The 19,867-nt window shown below is 41.8% G+C and overlaps 1 protein-coding gene across 3 annotated transcripts in view; it reads left to right on the top strand.

Annotated features, from left to right (window-relative positions):
• The window catches only part of SMARCA1 (SNF2 related chromatin remodeling ATPase 1), a 114,449-nt gene that overhangs the window by 29,439 nt on the left and 65,143 nt on the right, over positions 1 to 19,867 (top strand). For all 3 annotated transcript variants that reach the window (XM_069074042.1, XM_069074043.1, XM_069074041.1), the window contains exons 7-9: positions 6,554 to 6,709; positions 8,434 to 8,565; positions 9,756 to 9,824. In XM_069074042.1, the coding sequence (XP_068930143.1) occupies positions 6,554 to 6,709; positions 8,434 to 8,565; positions 9,756 to 9,824 (357 nt within the window). The remainder of the gene's footprint in view (positions 1 to 6,553; positions 6,710 to 8,433; positions 8,566 to 9,755; positions 9,825 to 19,867) is intronic.

Genomic DNA, 19,867 nt, shown 5'->3' with positions numbered 1-19,867 from the left:
GGTTCTCTGGAATAGAAAGTAGTTGTTGTTTTTGAATCTCAGTTAAGATGCCTTTTAGTGTTGTCTTTGTTAACACTGTAATCATTTTTTTACATTATTGTCATCATGATTTGGCTCACTATATCAGTTCATATAGGTCTTCCCATGCTTCTCTGATGTTTTCTTGGTATTGTTTCTTATTCCGCAGGAGTATTCCATTGCATTCATATACTGTGACTGCTTTAGTCATTCCCTGATTGATTAATGCCTACTTTGTTTGAATTTTTCTTCTACCACAAGTGCTGTTCTAATTATTTTGTTATATATGGGACCTACCTTTTTTGTGTTAGATGTCCTTGGAATTTTTCATTTACAGCTCCACCAACAGTGTGTCAGTAAACATTTATTAAATGCCTACTATGTGCTAGGCACTGTGCTAAGCACTGGGGATACAAAAACAACCAAAAGACAGTCCCTGCCCTGAGGGGGATCACAATCTAATGAGGGAGACAAGCAAACAGGTATGTACAAATGAGCTATATATGGGATGAATAGATAATTAACAGGGAAGGCATTGGAATTAAGAGGGTTGAGAAAAGCTTCCTATAGAAGATGGGATTTTAGTTGGGACTTAAAGGAAGCTGGGAAGCCATGAGTTAGAAATCAAGAGAGAGCATGCCAGAGCCAGACAAAATGCCTGGAGCCAATGGAATGTCTGGGAACAGCCAGGAGGCCATTGTCACTGGATGGTGGAGGAGTATGTGGTAGGGAGTAAGACTGGAAAGGTAGGAGGGGGCTAGGTTATGAAGAGCTTTGAATGCCAAGGAGAGGATTTTGTATTTGATCCTATAGGTGATAGGGAGCCACTGGAGTTTCTTTTTTTTTTAAAGCAATCGGGATTAAGTAGCTTGCTCAAGGTTACACAGCCAGTTATTATTTTTGTGTGGGTGCTGAGTATCTGAGGTCAGAACCAATATGGGTCTCCTGATGCTGGGGCCGGCACTCTTACTCACTGCACCACCTGGCTGTCCCTAAGCAATTGGGGTTAAGTAACTTGCTCAAGGTTACATGGCCAGTTATTTTGTGTGGGTGTTAAGTATCTGAGGACGGAACCGATCCCAGGCTGGCGTTCTTATTGACTGCGCCACCTGGCTGCCCCTCCACTGGAGTTTCTTGAGTGGAAGTTTGAGGGTGATGACATGGTTAGATCTGTGGTGTCGGAAACCACTTTTTAAAAAAAATTTTTTGGAGGGTAGTTGGGGTTAAGTGACTTGCCCAAGGTCACATGGCTAGTTTTTGTGTCTGAGGCTGGATTTGAACTCAGGTCCTCCTGACTCCAGGGCCAGTGCTCTGTTCACTGTGCTACCTAGCTGCCCTCCTCGGCAAACTACTTTAGTAGCTGAATAGGGAATGGATTGGAGTAGGGAAAGAAAGACTTTACATACCTTCTCCAATATTGACTATTTCCATATATAAAAAATCATCTTGGATGCTTTGAGGGAATCAAGTGAGACTTTAGTTATTTTAATGTGCATTTCTCTTTATATTAGTGATTTGGAGCAGTATTTCATAGGGTCATTGATAATTTGCTCTTTTCCAAGCTGTGTACATATCCTTTGATCATTTGTTAGTTGAGGCTCTCTTGAAGGAAGTATGTATGATAAAGAAGTGTGATGCTTTTGTAGATTCCTTAGACCTTTGGTCTCTTTTATTTTGTAATCTGAATTCTGCAGATGAGTTCACCAAATAACCCATGAAATGATGTCTTTTTGCCTTTGGGTAGATGGTAAAACCATCCCTACTAACTTCTTTGATCTCTTTAAAAGCTGAAGCCCTTGTTTTTTGCTTTTTATTAATAGCAAGACTGTCATACATGTGACTTTGTTACCAAGAGGATTTTTTTTTTTAATACCAGCAGGGTATTGACTGGTTTTCAAACAAGGATTTCACATTTAGGGGACCAGTAGTTCATGGTTTTTTTTGTTTTGCTTTTTGGAGGGCAATTGGGGTTAAGTGACTTGCCCAAGGTCACATGGCTAGTTTTTGTGTGTGTGTGTTAAGTGTCTTGAGGCCGGATCCAAACCCAGGTCCTCCTCACTCCAGGGCCAGTGCTCTATTCAGTAGTTCATGTTTATAGATGGCCTAAAATACTGTATAATTCTCAACAGTCTCTATTTGAATGGCAGCATGGTACAATGAGAAAACTTCTGGCTTTGGACTCTGAGGACTTGTTTCCAAATCTTCTCTCTAATACAAAGACTGTGAGTGACTTTAGACCAGTCCCTTCCCCTCCTTGTGCCTCATTTTCCTCTTATGTCAAATGAGGAATTGGACTAGATGCCTCTGAGGTTCCTTCCAGCTATAGAGTTCTGCTCCTGTTGGTTAAGTTGGGTAAGTAATTTCCACTATTCTGGCTTTAGTTTCTTTTTCCTGGAAAATGGGACCATTTAGTCTCTGAGGTCCCCCTCTAGGTCTACAGCCAGAGTCCTGTGTAGGATCTTTTTTGTCACTCCTCTGTCATCATCATAGCAGAAGCTAAAGAGGACCCAGCAAGATCAATGGCCATTTTTATATTTTCACCTGTTTCATGGCTTATCAGGACCGAAGAATTCTTCTAATGGCCAGCTTTCTGGTGGAGACTCACTTTTTAGTTAGGCTAGTTCTAAATTAGCAGACTCAGTCTATTGCAGCCACACTGACACTTGAAGTTTTTTCTACTTTGTACAACATGCCATTGGCCTAGCCTCTTAGCCTAGCAATCTGTCCCTACATACTGTTAATAAGCAGTGACTTAGTACTTTGGTGCATAATTGTTTCTGTACAAATAGAGAACTGAACAATTAGCCAGGAGAACACGGGTAGCTTTTATTGTCTCTGGGTTCTGCCTCTAGAGAACAGAGTTCAGATTAAGGATTCACTCTATTCTGCGTGGGTTATAAAAAGATATTCTCCAAAGTATGGAACACAATGAATTATGTAATTCTCTTTTCATTTTACCTTGAGAAAAATTGCTTGATTTAGATTTAGTTTTATAAATCCTTCACATACTAAAATACTCAGCTTATGAATTTGGAAATAGAAGATTCTTTTCTTCCCTTGTCAGACTAAAGAAATAAATTAGGCACCCGAGAGGTAGGCGGGGGAAACCATTCAGGCTTCTAGGTCTCTAGGTTATTGAACCCATTATTCATTTTCATCTGTCTGTGCATTACTGACATATTGATCCTCCTCTGATACAGTCTTTTACAGATCACAGAGGTAAACTACATGGGCCCTTGCATGATGGAACATTCGGAAACAGTAGCTTTTGAAGGGTTCTCTGTCGAACCCTCCAACCTGGGAGGTTGGGAGGTGGGAGGGTTCCTTGACAGAAAGCATGGACTCATTGCATATAGTAACTTAGTGCCACCTCCTTCACATCCAGGCCCTACCTCAATAACCCCACTGGAAGTTGGAATTGAGGGGATATGAGAAGTTTTCGATTTGCAAATCATTCCTCTTGGAAGTCATTAGCATGATAACAAATGTACCTCCTGAGGAGGGATGTAGAGAAGGATAAAGGCATAGTAGGGAGAATGTTATAGAAATGTTAGCTTCTCAGGGATTTTGATTCCCTGTTATTTGGCTCTCTGTTCATGGTCTTTTTTCCTTGGTGTTTTCAAAAGTCATCCTTTCAGCAATGCAAAGTTAGATTTTTTTTTTGCTTTTTGGAGGGTGATTGGGGTTAAGTGACTTGTCCAGGGTCACATGGCTAGTTTTTGTGCTAAGTGTCTGAGTCCAGAACCGAACCCAGGTCCTCCTGACTTCAGGGCCAGTGCTCTATTCACTGCACCACCTATCTACCCCAAAGTTAGATATTTTCTGGGATAGCTGGGGATTACATTGGGGACATTGGTAGGGCTACTTCTCACCATCCATGTGCAGTATCAATCCAGTCCTTCAAGTATGCATATTAGTGATGACCTCCTTGGTTTTGTACTCATACTCGTATCTCTAGGACAACATGGTATGTACAAAACATGGAACTGAGGGTCATTTGTTTCTGAGGCTTCACTCTGTGCCTAACTACATGTTTCTACATGTAGAAGTAATTTCCCCTCCATGTCCTTATCTGGAAAAATGTAGGGATTGGACTTTTATGATTTAAGACATCCTCCAGATCTAAAATTCTATGACTTTTGTTGTGAGAGCATTCATATGTCTCAAAGCATAATTTTAATTCTTTTAAATGAAAAAAGACTACAATACATATGCTGTGCAAAACTTGGAAGAACCAGCAGGTGGCACAAGTCACAGTCAGATTTTCACTGACAAAATGTCTCTCCATGCAGAGAAGAGTCCTAGTTATTCAGCAGGATTGCAGCCTTATTTTATTAGGCAGGCCTTTCTCAGCACAGCCTTTCACTGCCCCATGTTAATTTCTGGTGATTTCTTTTGACCTATGTCAGGTTCAGCATTCAGGATATGTGAACTTTGAGCTCTTCAGTTAATTTTACCCTGACCACTGACTTACTTGGGTTTGAAAGCATTTCAAGTCACATCCTCTTCATGCTCGTTGTGTTCTCTAGTCTTGGGTTGAGCCCTTTCTGGATAATGGATGGAGGAAGGGCTTGGCCCTGGATCTATTTCTGTAATTTTTGGTCAAAACTTCACCGGTTTTAGCTGTCATCTTTGCCATGAGACTGGTATACCCCTTTCTCTGAAACAAGTTTTGTTCTACCTTCTCCCTAGCCTTTCTTCCATAATATAACCTAAATAATCAGACTTTTGGTTATTTGACTTATTTCGGGGGGTTCCTCCACTCCTGTTCTATCTGGATCCATCATCTTGGCTCCGTCCACCATGTCTCCTGTCCATGTTGCTTCTGCCCATCCTTCTCTTTGGATTTTATAGGTTCCTGATAACTTGTTTTTTCTCTTATCATCCTCCCTTTTCATATTTTAGGCTCACGTCAACTTTCCAGCTTTGTTCTTCTTTTTCCTGTTGATTCCCTCTCCTCTTTTTTTCTCTCCCATCAGACATCCCATTCACTGGTATATATTAGCCCCCGCATTTTTACTACAGATGCCATGAACTTTAATACATTGTTTAAAAATAAAATTTGTTCTTGTAGGGAAGAGGAAGGTCATTTTCTCAGACTTTAGGCTGAAATGGTTGGAGTCACTGATATGGATTTAATTCCTTTTTAGTTGTTAAGACTGACTTTTGTTAACTGAAGGTATTTTTGAAAGTATTTAGTTAATTTGTCCTTTGGATTAAGAGAAAAACAATCTAGAAAACATAAGGAAAAAAAATCTTATCCCTTAGCCTGTAAAAAGGTAGAGCCAAAAGAAACTGCACAAGTCAGAAAATGGTGAGCAGCTCCAATCTTCTGTACCAATCATCACTGAAATTGGGTCCATGGGGGGTGGCCAGGTAGCACAGTGAGTAAGAGCACTGGCCCCAGATTCGGGATGACCTGGGATCGAATCCGGGCTCAGATACTTAGCACCACACCCAGAAATAACTGGTCGTGTAACCTTGAGCAAGTTACTTAACCCCAGTTGCTTAAAAAAAAAACAAAACAAGAAATTGGGTCTATGAAAGGTCAACCCTGGGTGAGATAGGAAGAGGTAGTCTCAAAACAAACATTCTTGGTGCCTTCCCCCCAAAGGGAATTGGTAAATAGGATGTTTTTGTACTTTGTCCCCTTCGAGGAGAATACCACGACTGCCACCTTGGGTCCTGTTTTCTTGCCTTCCTTTTCTTTTCCTTCTCTTTTGTTGTATATCTTTGGTCAAAATTTATAGTTTTAGGTCTCTTTCATTCTGTATCTTCTTATAGAGACCCTTCCATAGTTTTCCATATACTTCTAAATTATGATTATATTTTTATGGTACCAAAATCTTCCACTGCAGCCATGATGACATTGGATTTAATAGTTTTTTTTTTATATATTTGATATTCTAGTGGGTATAAGGAGGCATCTTAAGGTTGTCTTGAAATGCATTCTCTGATTATTGGGAAGTTTGAGCATATTTTCATGAGATTTTTAATAGTTTGTATTTCTTCCTTTATAATTTGTTTGTTTATGTCCCTTGAAAATTGTCTTATTGGGGATTGTTTGTTATTAGTCTTGCAACTGGACATTATAGTACCACACCTTTTTTCTGGTATATTAAAAACAATTTTTTTTAACCAATCTGTTTTCTTTCTTTTCATTTTAAAGGTTTTTCTTTAAAGAAAAAAAAACCCAAGCATTTAATATAATCAAGCTCGTTGATTTTTTTTGTCTCTAATGTTTTCTTCTGTTTATCTGATAAAACTTTACCTCTTCTCTAGAGTTGAAACAAGTATAGTTTTCCTTTTTCTTGCCATTTTTAATGATTTAAAAAATACTTAGGTCACTGTTCAGTTAGAATTTATTTTGTTATATAATATAAGGCTCCAAACCCATTTTATTTTTTGCTATACATATATTCAGTCCTCCCAGAAGCATCCTCTGATGCTAGCTAAGACTATATGGTTTGGTAAGAATTTAACAATGATCTTCACATAATGATATTCTAATGGAAACAAATTTACTCTGTAACAGGCTGCTTTTATTCGTGATGTAATGATGCCAGGAGAGTGGGATGTTTGTGTCACATCCTATGAAATGGTAATTAAAGAAAAGTCCGTGTTCAAAAAGTTTAATTGGCGGTACTTAGTCATTGATGAAGCTCATAGAATCAAGAATGAAAAGTCCAAGGTAAGCTACTGATCTATATCTTTATTGAGATAAAAAAACCCATTATTATTATTTGATCATGATAAGTCATAATAGTGAATCTGTGTTTAAAAATGGGTTTGAGTTATGATACATTCTTGTTGGAAAATCAAATTTCTTGGGCCTCATTCTTGAAGATGAGACAAAAGTTTAATGGAGTTAATAATGCAAAGGGTGTTGGGAATTTATTGAATATTTCTGCTGCTTCCTATCTACCCCCCCACACTTAATAGTATTTTATTTTTTCCAATTATGTGAAAAGATGGTATTCAACATTCACTTTTATAAGATTTTGAGTTCTATATTTCTCCCTTCCTCCTTTCCCTCCTTCCCAAGACAGCAAACAATAGGCTATACATGTACAATCATATAAAACATTTTCAAATTAGTCATGTTGTGAAAGAAGAATCAGTAGAAAAAGGAAAAACCATGAGAAAGAAAAAACAAAAAGAGAAAATAGTCTGCTTCAATCTGCTTTCAGACTCCATAGTTCTTTCTCTGGATGTGGACAGCATTTTCCATCATGAGTCTTTGGGAATTATCTTAGATCATTGCATTGCTGTGTTTCTCTTACTTTTAACACTGGTATGATACAACATTTTTATATTGAATAAAGTACTTTATAATCATAATTCAGAAGTAACTTTTGCCTTTTACTGAGAGGGTCAGTGTGTTATTTGATTTAAAAATATTTTCTTGACCTTTTATGATTGTGAAAATAAGATTAGGCTTGTAAATCACAGTGAGATGTGTTGACAGTCTTGCTGTTCATTTCTGACAACAGCTGGAAAAACTTCTGGTCTCATGTTAGAGTGAGCAGTCTCTTTGGATCACTAAGATACTTTATTGGGAGACAGAATTAACATAGAACCACCCACAGGCATATATTGGATTCAGATTGATACAGCATTGGATTCATATTGAATACAGCGCCTTTTAAGAAGTCACGTGATGTAGAGGGGCGACTAGGTGGCGCAGTGAATAGAGCACCAGCCCTGGAGTCAGGAGAACCTGAGTTCAAATCCAGCCTCAGATACTTGACACAATTACTATCCGTGTGACTTTGGGCAAGTCACTTAACCCCAACTGCCCTCCAAAAAGTAACAACAACAACAAAAAAGTCACGTGATGGTGGTTTGCTTATTCATTTCAGAAAAGGGTAAGCAAAGAATTAAAAAAAAAAGTTATTAGATGTGGCCATTATCATTGGCAATTAATTTGAAGCATTTTTGCTTCCTTGAGAAGCAAAACTTTTAATGCCTTTCAATGACTAAGCTTCATGTTTACTCTGGGTCTTAGAAATTTAATATAGCGTGTTCACAAAATTGGCCTTGGTTCTGGCCCCTGTAGTTCTGAGGACAGTTGGTCAGGTATATGGGGGAACAAGGTTGGTAGGCTGTGAGGAGACCATGAATGAACAATGATGAGCCTTGCCTTCAGGGGAGATACTTGAGGCTGATCTCTGTAACCCAGCACTTTCTGAATATTGTCCCAGGTACCCTGTACCATCTGTGGTCTGTGAGCACAGAAACACTCATTTTGCCATGCTCCAATGCTGTACCTTTCTCAATCATTTGTTCCATACCAGACTTTTTTTTTCCTTCAGTTTGGTGGTTTCCTTTCTGGGTAAAGAGTGAAGGGAGTGAGAACCAAGTCTCTGAATATCCTACCAATGAGATATGTTGCTCTATCTGCTATCTTTCCAGCTTTCTGAGATTGTTCGGGAGTTCAAGACCACAAACCGGTTGTTGCTAACTGGAACTCCTTTGCAGAATAATCTTCACGAGCTCTGGGCATTACTCAATTTCTTGCTGCCTGATGTCTTCAATTCTGCAGACGTAAGTTTAAGCTGTGTGCTTTGATTTTTCTCATGTTCACAAACATCTGTTTACAAATTGGATGATATGATTTCAAAAGACGTTTGGAGACAGAACTTATTAAAACAGAACTGAATTGAATGTATAGTACTTTATTTGTATGTGATTCTGTTTGTTTAAGAATCTAAGCTGTTCTTAACTATCTTAAAATGGACACACCTGGAAAAATCTTTTTTTCCCTTTATCTTAGGGTTCCAAGAGTAGGCAGCCCCTAACTGCACGTGGCACATTGCTGTTCCCACTTAGGCGACATTGCCCAAAGCGGGCCCAGGTCACCTCCTGTGCCAACCTGCCCAGGCTTGTGTATGAGGCATTTAACATTCAAAGCACTATTGAGGTGTTTGGAATAGCGCTTCAGCAAGCAGGCTAACAAACACACTATATAGTCTCTTTAAAAGAATCTCACATCCATTTCTTGAAGTCATTAGGATCTGGGTGCTGAAGGGCTCATGGGATATAGTGATAATATTTTTCCTTGCTTTTGCTAGAAGCACAAATTGCTTCTGTATCAATCTGAACTTCAGGGGTATGAGGATGGTGGAACCTGATTCTCCTCAGAGCCCAGATTAACTGCCTATAGACAGTTACAGAATTCGGTTGCCTGTTGTCTCTTTTTAATACCTGCTTAAATAATAATTCTTGTTTGTTCACTTGTCTGTGTGATAACTTTTGTTTTTCTGCATCAGTGGTCTATACCTTAGATCAGGAGTTCCTACTAACTGTTCCTACCAACTGTTTGCATAGTTAATAATTACATTTTGTTTAGGGTGAACCATTATCGGGAACTAAATTGGACTGGGGAAGACTAGATTTTGTCATCTCCTTGGGGATACCAACTGTCCATGCTCCTGCTGCCCCTGTGCCTGCAGTGCCTTTCCCTTCATCTCTATCTGGGCCATCCTACCCATCATTCATGCTTAAATACCACTACCTTCTCAAAGCCTTCCTTTATTTCCCTTCACCACCTCAGTTTCCCTATAGCCTAGACATCCTCTATCCTTCTGTGTCTCCATAATCACTTTAGACTTCTCCTACGGCACCCTACCATATTCTCCCTTGTATTTGTAGTTGCTGTGAACTGTCTCAATAAATGTTAATTTAATTTTTAGAAAGCTGTGTACTTAATTGAAGTTTTTTCCCTCCCTCTACAGGATTTTGATTCCTGGTTTGACACTAAAAATTGTCTTGGTGATCAAAAGCTCGTGGAAAGACTACATGCAGTAAGTAATAGTTACCAAGGTAATTGAGTAAATGCAAATGAAATGAATGAAGTCACACAGTCATCTGCAGCTTTGGGGCAGAGAGGGGGGCAATCCCTAGCTTTGGCCGGTATGCCCCTTAGCTACCTACCCTGACCAGTGTAACAGGAGCACAAAATCACACACTTATTACCTCGAGTCTCTGACCCTGTCCTGGATGCCTACTTAGGACATCTCGGGCAGTATGTTCTTGGGCACTCCAGGCCATTTCCCTTTCCCACTTTATTGTTTTCCTATCCAATCCATTTTGTACCACTAGCTCCTGAGTGCCTAATTTCATTCCCTAAGTGTGGTACAGAGGATAGAGAGATGGCCTCGGAGCCAGGAAAACCCAGGTTCAAGCCCCACCTCTGACACTTCCTGGCTGTCTGACCCGGAGTAAGTCATTTAATTTAGCAATGCCTAAGTCCACTTACTCTTTAAGACTAGAATTGGCCAAGAAGGTGATGAGTTGCATTGGTAGAAGGAGTTTCCTTAGTGACATCCCAGAGCCAGGACCATTCTCCCTGTTCACTCTAAAATGATTCTCATCTGTTTCTCTACATATCGAGCATATGGGGCCCCTAGAAAAGCTCCCCCAAGCTTATGATACTCAGGCTATACATCCACTCAGAAGCCCAGCTCAACGAGCCCCTGTTGATGGGTTTCAAAATTACAGAATTTGAGCATCGGAAGGGCCCTCCCCAGCTGTCATACTGACAAGTGGGTGTCCAGCTGCCCATAGAAGACTTCCAAGGAGGGTGAACCTACCACATCTCATGGCAGTCAGTTCCTTTTTGGGCCACTTCTAATTGGTGGTGTTAAACTTCAGTTGGCCTCTGTAGTTTCTGCTAATGGTTTTGCCTCACCCCTTCCTGGGGAGCCCCCTAAAAGAGCAAATCTATGCCCTCTTTGACATGACAGTCCTTTAGAGCCTTGAATATAACTAGTGGAAATCCCCATGTCTTTCCTTGTTGAGGTTAAACGTGCCTAGCTCCTAATATGGGGTGGATTCAAGGCCCTTTACAATCCTGAGCGCCCTTCTCTGGATACATTCCACTTTATCAATTTATCAATGTCCTTCTTAGACTGGGCTGCCCAGAACTGAACACGGTACTCCAGATGAGACCTGATGAGGACATAGTACAGTGAGACGATCAGCTCCCTAGTCCTGGAAACTGCAGTCCAAGGTTACATTAGCTCATTGGGCCACTAATATGTTTCTGACTCGTTAAGCTTGTAGTCCACTAAAACCCCCAGATCTTTTTCAAACATCTGCCCCTGACTTTTACTTATGAAGTTGGTTTTTTGAGTACCTAAGTACAAGACTTTACAGATTTTTAAAATTCAATTTCATCTTACTATATTCAGTTCAGTGCTTTAGTCTCTGAATATCCTTTTGGATCCTGATTCTGGCATCTCATGTATTCGCTATTCCTTCCAGCTCTTTGTCATCTGTAGATCTGCCTTTGTCCATCTGCCATATGTGCCTTTATCCTACTTACTAATAAAGTGTTAAGTCTAAGCACAGATCCTTGGGGGTCCTCTACTATAGACCTTCGACCATGTTGACATTGGATCAACCATTAATTACTATTCTTTGAGTCTGACCATCCAGCCAACCCTGAATCCCTCTAATTATATCAAGTATCTAATCGATTTCTCTCCGTCTTCTCCACAAGAATAGTATGACATGTTATCCAGAGCTCTGCTAAAAGAAAAACTAAAGAGAAATCATATACACAGTATAACTCTCATCTATTAATTTGGTAATTTTAATTGATATCGGGAACTCCCCATGGGGGAACTCCTTCTGCTTGATGAAGGTTGGCACTTTCTCTGCAATTTTTAGTCTTAGAGAGTTGTCTGGGGGACTGACTGGTGAAGTGATTTGTTCAAGGTGACATGCCCAGCACACATTGGAGTCAAGACTTGAACTTGGGTCTTCCTAACTTCAAAGCTGGTTCCCCATCCAGTGGACCCTGCTATCTATATAGGGACCCTTTCAACAGAGGAAATCAGGTTAGTTTTACTTGAGGAAGCCATGCTGGCTTATTGTCATGGCCTCTTCCTTTTCTAGATTTTGCCAATCATCTCTTGAATGTTCTGTTCTAGAATTTCCCCAGGAATTGAAGTCAAGTTCACTGGCTTAGAATTCATAGATTGTTCTCTTCTGACTTTCTTTAATCTTGTAGTACCTCTCTTATTTTCCATGATCTGTCAGCTGTCCTTGACGATGAATTAGCAATCACATCTGTTCATTTTTTTCAGGACCCAAAGCTATCCTCTCTTTTGGGTCTGGTGACTTGAATTGGTGAAGGGCAACGAGCTCTCTTGCTAGCTCCTTACTTATCAACTCCCTGTTAGTCTTTGTTGTTCTGTCATTTTCTGTTTTAAGGTCATTCTTTGCATAGAAAACAGAAACACGATGAGAATTGAGCCCCTTTTCCTTCTCTCTCATGTCAATGATCATCATCCCAGCCACCCCAAGCAAAGGTGCTAGCCCTCCCTTCTTTGATCCTTCCTCTCCTCTCAGGATAACTTCCTTCCCCCCTTTTTTGTCCTCAGTTTCCCTTACTAGCCTCAGTGCATTCTAAACATTAGTATTCCCTGTCCTATTTTTTTTTTTAAGCAATCAGGGTTAAGTAACTTGCTCAAGGTTACATGGCCAGTTATTTCTTGGTGTGGTGCTGAGTGTCTGAGCCCGGGATTAAATCCCCAGGGCATCCCGACTCTGGAGCCAGTGCTCTTACTTGCTGTGCTACCTGGCCGCCCCTGTCCTATTTTTTTTTAAAGCAATTGGGGTTAAGTAACTTGTTCAAGGTCCTGTCTTATTTTTTACAGTATTGTGCACACTTTTTTTTAAGCAATTGGGGTTAAGTAACTTACTCAAGGTTATACGGCCAGGTGTTTCAGGGTGGGTGCTAAGTGTCTGAGCCCGGGATTCGATCTCCAGGTCAGTCTGACACTGGAGCCGGTGCTCTTACTTGCTGTGCTATCTGGCCGCCCCTTTGTGCACACTCTTAAATTTCTTTTCTCTTACTTGGTCTTGCTTGTATCTTCTGTGTATTTCTGTTTTAAATCTAAGTTGCTCGGTGAGTTCCCTCTGCATCCATATCATTCTCTTCAGATCAATCCCAGCTTTCTTCCTCAATTGGAAAATTTCCCTTTTTGTCTTCAGTTTCCTTCTTGAGCATCTCCCATTCCTCATGGACTGATTTCCCCTTTAACATTTTAGTCCACGGGATCCTACATATCTTTCCTCTGAACCCTTTGACATCTTCTTTCTTGGAATTTCATGTTCATGTCAGACGATACTGGATTTCCTTCCTGTCCTCTGTGTCCTGTCCTCAATTCTCATTATTTCCACCCCAGCATTTATCAGGCTCTTCTCTGTTTGAATTCAGATTAGAATTTCTTCTGCTTGGTTCTTCCCTCTTTGGAGGATGAAATCATTACTAAGACAAGTCAGGAAGTTATTGGCTGCTCTGTTTTTGGCAGAAAGAGAATTCAAGCAGATTTTCAGATCGTGGAAGTCTCCATCACTAGTGTTTTATGCCATTGCCTAGGCTTGTGATCTGCTTCCTAAACTCGACCTATTTTCTCATTTCTTTCTAGGTTGTCTGTAATATACTACAATGATAAAATCATTTCTGTTTCTCCATTCTTTGACCTGCACCTAAAATCTTTCCTTTGCTCCGGTTCCTGGATTTCCTCACATGAGCATATTTTCTTGGTGTGCAATTCTGTGCACCATTTCCTGCTTTTGAACAAAGTATCCAGAACCATAGTCCAGTCATGGATTTCATCCTTTCAGGTCTCAGTGATAACTATAAGGTCAAACTTGTCCCCTTGGGTTGTTGTTGCCTCAACTTTGGTCATTTGGGTAAAGACATTTGAGGCTGTGAATTTTTTTTGCTTTTTTTTTTTGGAGGGCAATTGAGGTTAAGTAACTTGCCCAAGGTTACACGGCTAGTATTTTTGTGTGTGGGTGTTAAGTGTCTGAGGCCAGAACTGAACTCGGGTCCTCCTGATTCTGGGGCCGGTGCTCTTACTCACTTCGCCACCTAGCCGCCCCCGTGTCTGTGAATTTTTGCTACTGCTTTTTTCTTGGATTTTGTCTTCTGTGAATTTCTGAGTGTCTTAGTTGCTAGTCTTTAATTTTTATGGGCACTCTCTTTAGCAGTGGTGTCAAACTCAGATAGAAATGGATCCCTGCAGGTCACACATTGACTTAGAAAACCATAAATTAACATTATCTATGTTGTATTGTATTTTTGTTTAATTAAACTTTTTCCGATTACATTTCAGCTGGGTTCCACTGTGAGTTTAATGCCTCTACAGTAAACTATCTAATTTGAGGGATATGCATAGGCAATTTTCTCTTTCTTCTCTCCTTTTTAAGTTTAAGCCTGTTTGATTAGATTTTTAAATTATCTGGCAGATACATTAGTATTGACTTTTATTAGATTTGGCCAGAATTTCTCAACCCTGTTACTGTAAGCAGTGTATTCTGTAATCTGGATACTATTCTCAGACACCACCTTCTTGACCAGCTGTTCACTGCCCTCAGTAGGAAGCAGTAAATCACAACTTATGTTCCTGTGGGCTTCAATTTCTCATCCATTGTTCAGCAGTATTTTTGATGATCGTTCAGGAAGTGTCATTTATGCCCAGGTGATCGCCAGAAGTGGGTAGTTTTTCTCCATTTTTTTTGCTTTTTGGAGAGCAATTGGGGTTAAGTGACTTGCCCAAGGTCACACGGCTAGTTTTGTGTTAAGTGTCTGAGGCTGGATTTGAACTCAGGTCCTCCTGACTCCAGGGCCGGTACTCTATTCACTGTGCCACTTACTCACCCCCTCTCCATTTTTTAATTTTTGGCTTTTTGGAGGGCAATTGCGGTTAAGTGACTTGCCCAAGGTCATATGGCTAGTGTGTCAAGTGTCTGAGGTCAGATTTGAACTCAGGTCCTTCTGACTCCAGGGCCGGTACTCTATTCACTGTGCCACCTACTTGCCCCTTTGTTCTCCATTTTATAACTCTCAGGAGGGAACTTCCCTGTTAGGTCCTTGATGGATACATGCCTTCTGTTGGAAGACAACAGATCCCTCTGTTGTTATTGAGTCAACTGACAAATAGTGCCTCAGCTCCCCTGAGCAGAGAGTCACCAACTATTCCTGTTCTTCTCTTCTTCCTCTTCCCCCTGCTGGACCATGATCTCTCCCTCAGTGGCTCTACCATAGCATTCTTGGGAGGACAGGCAGCCCCTTCCTCCTCAAAACATCTAGTTTTCCTCTTCAGGAAGAGCAACTTTTTTTTTTTAAAGCAATTGGGGTTAAGTAACTTGCTCAAGGTTACAGGCCAGGTCGCTGAGCCACCTGGCCGCCCCAGGAAGAGCAAGTTTTTAAGCTCTAATTGTACAGGTGTTCTTTTCTTTCCCTTTCTCTTCTATATAATAATACTTTAAATCTGTCATCCTGCAGAGGGCCACGTTTCCCAGAGGCCACCTCAGTTGCTTTTCCCATGGAAGCCTTGCTTTTTTTCTTTTGTTTGTTTCCTTTAGGAGCCCTTCATCCTCTCTGACAACTGTGAGTGGGGAGAGATGTGAGTGTGAGACCCTTCACTTTCTCGTTGAGGGAGGTTTGCTTAAATTTGGAACAGTCTTTCCATTGTGACTAGAGTACAAAAATTGCACCCTTGCATGTCTTGCCCAACTTCCCCTAGGATGGTCTAGATTTTCAGCCTTGTTTTTTTAAACCACTGTGGGGTGTTTACAACTCAACCCCAGGGACCTGGTTAAATCTTTTATGGTCAATTATCACCTCTTAACAACTGGATTGCTACAGGCAATTTCCTTTCTTTCCTTTGTCCCAACCACTCCAGAGCTATAAGTGTGCCCTCTTCAGCCTTGTACTGATCTTTCTGTTTCACCCATGGGTCCCACCCTCCAATATACTCTCAAATTGCTCATCCCTCTCATTAATCTGTTTTACCTTTCCCAGACACCCAGAAGATACAGTTAGGTCAAAGCAAAGACATTTAATGAGTTAACATAGTAAGAAAAGCTGTTAATAGAACATTCTTGCACTTTCCAATAAATCCTCTCTCATCAGGAGGAGGGGCTGGGCCAGGGGGCATACACATAGGCAACCAACCGAGGGAACATGGGAAGCCAGGGCATGGCAACTCTGACCTCCCTGAACTTGTCTTGTGGCCCTTTCACTCTGCCGCTGTTCTAGGCTCATGCTTGAGTGTGACACTGTTTCCTCGTTGGGCGTTACATCTCCCTGCCTCTCTCTTCTGGGATGTCATGCTTATTCCACTTGCCCTTTTCTCGGCTTCTGGGCTTCATTTTCTTGAGGACCATCTGCCAGCCATTTCAATTTCAGTCTCCTAGGGTACAGTGACTAGAAAATGTCTTCCTAATTAGGATTCTATAATTACGGCCAAAGGCGGTAGCCCTGACACCCAGCTAAGGAAAAGCAGGCCAGGTATCATTAGGCTAATAATGATCTTTTCCTTTAATTACCCTTTCTGGTGCCAAATCAGCACCAGACAACTTTGTCCCAGACGGCTATTTGAATTGGGTTTAGAAAGTCCCCAAATCCTCTCTGATTTGGCAGATGAACAAACATGAACCTGGACAAAAAGTAAGTGGAGGCCATTCTTCTCTTTGTACTTGGCCTTTATTTGGTCCTGCCTTTATTAGGTTTATATTTGTCAACAGCAAACTCTTTGAGCTTTGATAGTCTATTTTAGTCAACCAAAAGCCTTGCACTCTTCCTGTATTCTACCACTAATAAGAAATAGTCAACCCAAGCGGATTACATGGGGTACATGCTAATATCTACCAACAAATATCATAAAGCCACAGAAATTGTTTAGTAAATCACAGATGATCATCTCACCCACATAGTCTACTTCATATACATGGCCTTTACCCTAAAACTGCATACAGCTGTCATCAGGGCAAGCACCAGACAGAATTCACATCTTATTGTCTGTACACGTATGACAACATGGCCTATGTTTAACTAAGCCCCCAGATTCCTATGTAGTACAAAGAACATAACATCGCAAATTTCAGTCTGTGACTAGATGCACAGACCACACCCAGAAATATGCAACTTGTGCATATACTTTGCACAAATTTACCTCTGCCTCTTAACAAGTGCATTTATAGAGCAGTTTTAGGTTTGCAAAGTACTTTACAAGCATTGTCTCATTTAATCTTTGCAGCAACCCTTGGAAATAGGTGCTGTTATTATCTTCATTTCATAAATGAGGAAACTAAGGGAGATAGAGGTTAAGTGACTTGCCCTGGGTCACACACTCAAATCCCTACAGGAGACTGTTTCTGATCCTGCTCCCTTGCCTGCTCCCCCTTCAGTTAGTATTATCCTACCCCAAATTAGTTAGAGACAGATTTGTTTTTGTTTCTCTATAATGCCTGGCATACAGTGGGTGTTTAATGTGTGTGAGTGAATGCCTAACATTAGCAATCAGAGCATATTGCTCAGCAGAAACTGAAATTACATACACTCCATGATAGCCTAGCCTGTGTTTGGATGTGATGCACATACTCCTGTCTGATCCAGTAATTAGCTACACCAGGAATGGCTTCTCCCTTTCCTCCTGAAGCCTCAGATATAAGCTGGGTCCCTGGTGTAATAGGATCAGCCCTGGTGCCTTCTTTAGTTAGTGGGTGGCATCCTCATATGTGCTGCTCTGCAGGCCCACCCCTGAGCTCCTGCTTGATTCTTGATGCCTCTCAGCTCTGTCGGTGCCCTTTGGTTCCCAGGCATAGCCACCCCTGGCAGAAGGGGACTGACTGTCTCTGGCTTCATCCCTGCCCTATTCTCTAAACAGGGATCCCTCCACAGCTGGGCCAGACTTGGTTGATTTCAGTAACCCTCTAGTGGATACCAACACCTATTTTCTTTCTTCTCTCATTACCCCTGAGGACGCTGGCTTAACTTTTTAAACAATGGAATTAGTCAGAGCTGTGGAATGGGGTACCAGAGCAAATGCTAACCAGTCCCACCCAAGGCACCAACAAGCAGTGATGGTTATGAATGTCTGGGGCCAAAGGGAAAGCTTGAGCTAGTGAGCGGCACATTCTACGGGCCCAGAATGACAAAAGATGCCTCTAAGACAGGGGAGACTGCTCTGATTTATTCAAAGGAAAAAGCCAGCAGCTTGTGCTGCATCCTGGGTAGGTGGGGCTGGAGGTGCCAACAATGATTAGGACTTGGGGAGAGGAACAAGAAAGGCACCATCCTAGTGGTGCACACCTGATGTGCACAGACACACCAAACCAGGAACTGCCAAGCTTCTCCAGCTGCTGGGGCAAAGGCACAAGTATGTCTCTGTATGTGGCCTCCCTGCCAGGAGCCCCTCTGACCACGATAAGAGACTATGCAGTGAAACTAACTGAAGAGGGTTTGGCAAGAATCCTGCCAGTCTCAAATGAGGCCTTCCCATCCTCGGGGACACTCACGGCCTGAGCATTTGAGTCACTCACCACTGAATATGCTGGGGTCCTTGAGGGCTGGAGTCCATGTGTGGCACTGAAATAATGCCTTTGCAGGGCCTGGCTCTTCTAGGGGCTATCTGGACCGTATACTGTAGGCAGCTGGGTGGTGCAGGGGAGAGAGTGTTGGACTTGTTGTCAGGAAGACTTGAGTCTGAATTCTGCTTTTGACTCTTTGCTAGCTCTGTGACCTCACCAAGTCACTTAGCCCCTCTGGACCTCAGTTTTCCTATTTGTAAAATGGGACTAATAGTACTAACACCTAATTCCAAAGCTTGAGAGACTCAAATGAGATAACAAATATAAAATTTGCTGCAAACCTTAAAACCTCCCAATGCTAGCTTTTATTATTGCTGGCTGTGTGAGTCTGAGAAAGTCATTTAACTTTTCTGAGTTTCAGTTTCCTCATCTTTAAAATAAGCATACTAATAACACCTACCTCTCCATATTGTTGATCAAATGAACTAATATATGTAAAGCCCTTTGCAAGTCTTAAAGTGGAGTATAAATGTTAGAAATGATTCTTCTCCCCCTCCTCTTCCTCATCCCCCTCCCTCCCTCCCCTCCTTCCTCCTCTTCCCCCTCCCCTTCCTTTTCTTCCTCCCCCTTCCCCTCTTGCTCTTCCCTTTCTTCTCCCTCCACTCCCTCCTCTCCCTCCTCTTCCTTGTCCTCCTCCTCTTCTCACAGACCAGCAGTTTGCTTAGTCTACTTGATAAGGGACAGCTTCTTATTGGTCTGCTGTTACTTTGTGCTTCATCAGCAGAACCATGCCACTATCTTGACAGTGACCTTGAGGAGAGTATCATTGCTGGCTTCTGTAGGAGTGTTTCTGAGCTGAGGCCTTGGCGAGGTGCTAGGCTGCTCTCAGCCAGTCTTGTAGCCACAGATGTCTTTGGGAGGCTCCAAGGCATTGTTCCTATCGAGATGTGTCTCTGATGCCAGTGTCAGCAGGTTGGACAGTTTGTTGCCCTGTGTTTCTGATGGTGCTGGCAGTCCCCCACATGGACTCTGCCGAGCTCCCAGGTTCCTCAAGGCTCAGCCCTCAAGGGTCCCAACCTATTCAGTGGTGAGTGATTGAAATGCTCAGGCTGTGAGTGTCACTGAGGATGGGAAGGCCTCATTTGAGACTGGCAAGATTATTGCCAAGCCTTCTTCAGGCAGTTTCACTGCAAAGTCTCTTATGCTGGTTAGAGGGGCTCCTGGCAGGGAGGCCACATACAGAGACATACTTGTGACATCTCCCCAGCAGCTGGAGAGGCATCTCTTGTCATTCTGGGCCAGCAGAATGTACTGCTCACTAGCTCAAGCTTTCCCTTTGGCCCCAGACATTCAAAACCATCACTGCTTGTTGGTGCCTTGGGTGGGACTGGTTAGCATTTGCTCTGGCACCCCATTCTACAGCTCTGACTAATTCCATTGTTTCAACAGTAAGGCATTGTTCCCCCTAAGGAACAAAGCTGGGGTCCTCAGGGGTCATTCCCTCACTTCTTGC

Source organism: Petaurus breviceps, unplaced genomic scaffold, assembly GCF_028583685.1.
Source record: "Petaurus breviceps papuanus isolate PSGF00001 unplaced genomic scaffold, PetGlider_PUasm1.0 90881, whole genome shotgun sequence".
In the NCBI taxonomy this organism is placed as follows: domain Eukaryota; kingdom Metazoa; phylum Chordata; class Mammalia; order Diprotodontia; family Petauridae; genus Petaurus; species Petaurus breviceps.
The sequence above is the reverse complement of the archived record's forward strand: the minus strand, read 5'-3'. Positions and strand labels throughout refer to the sequence as shown.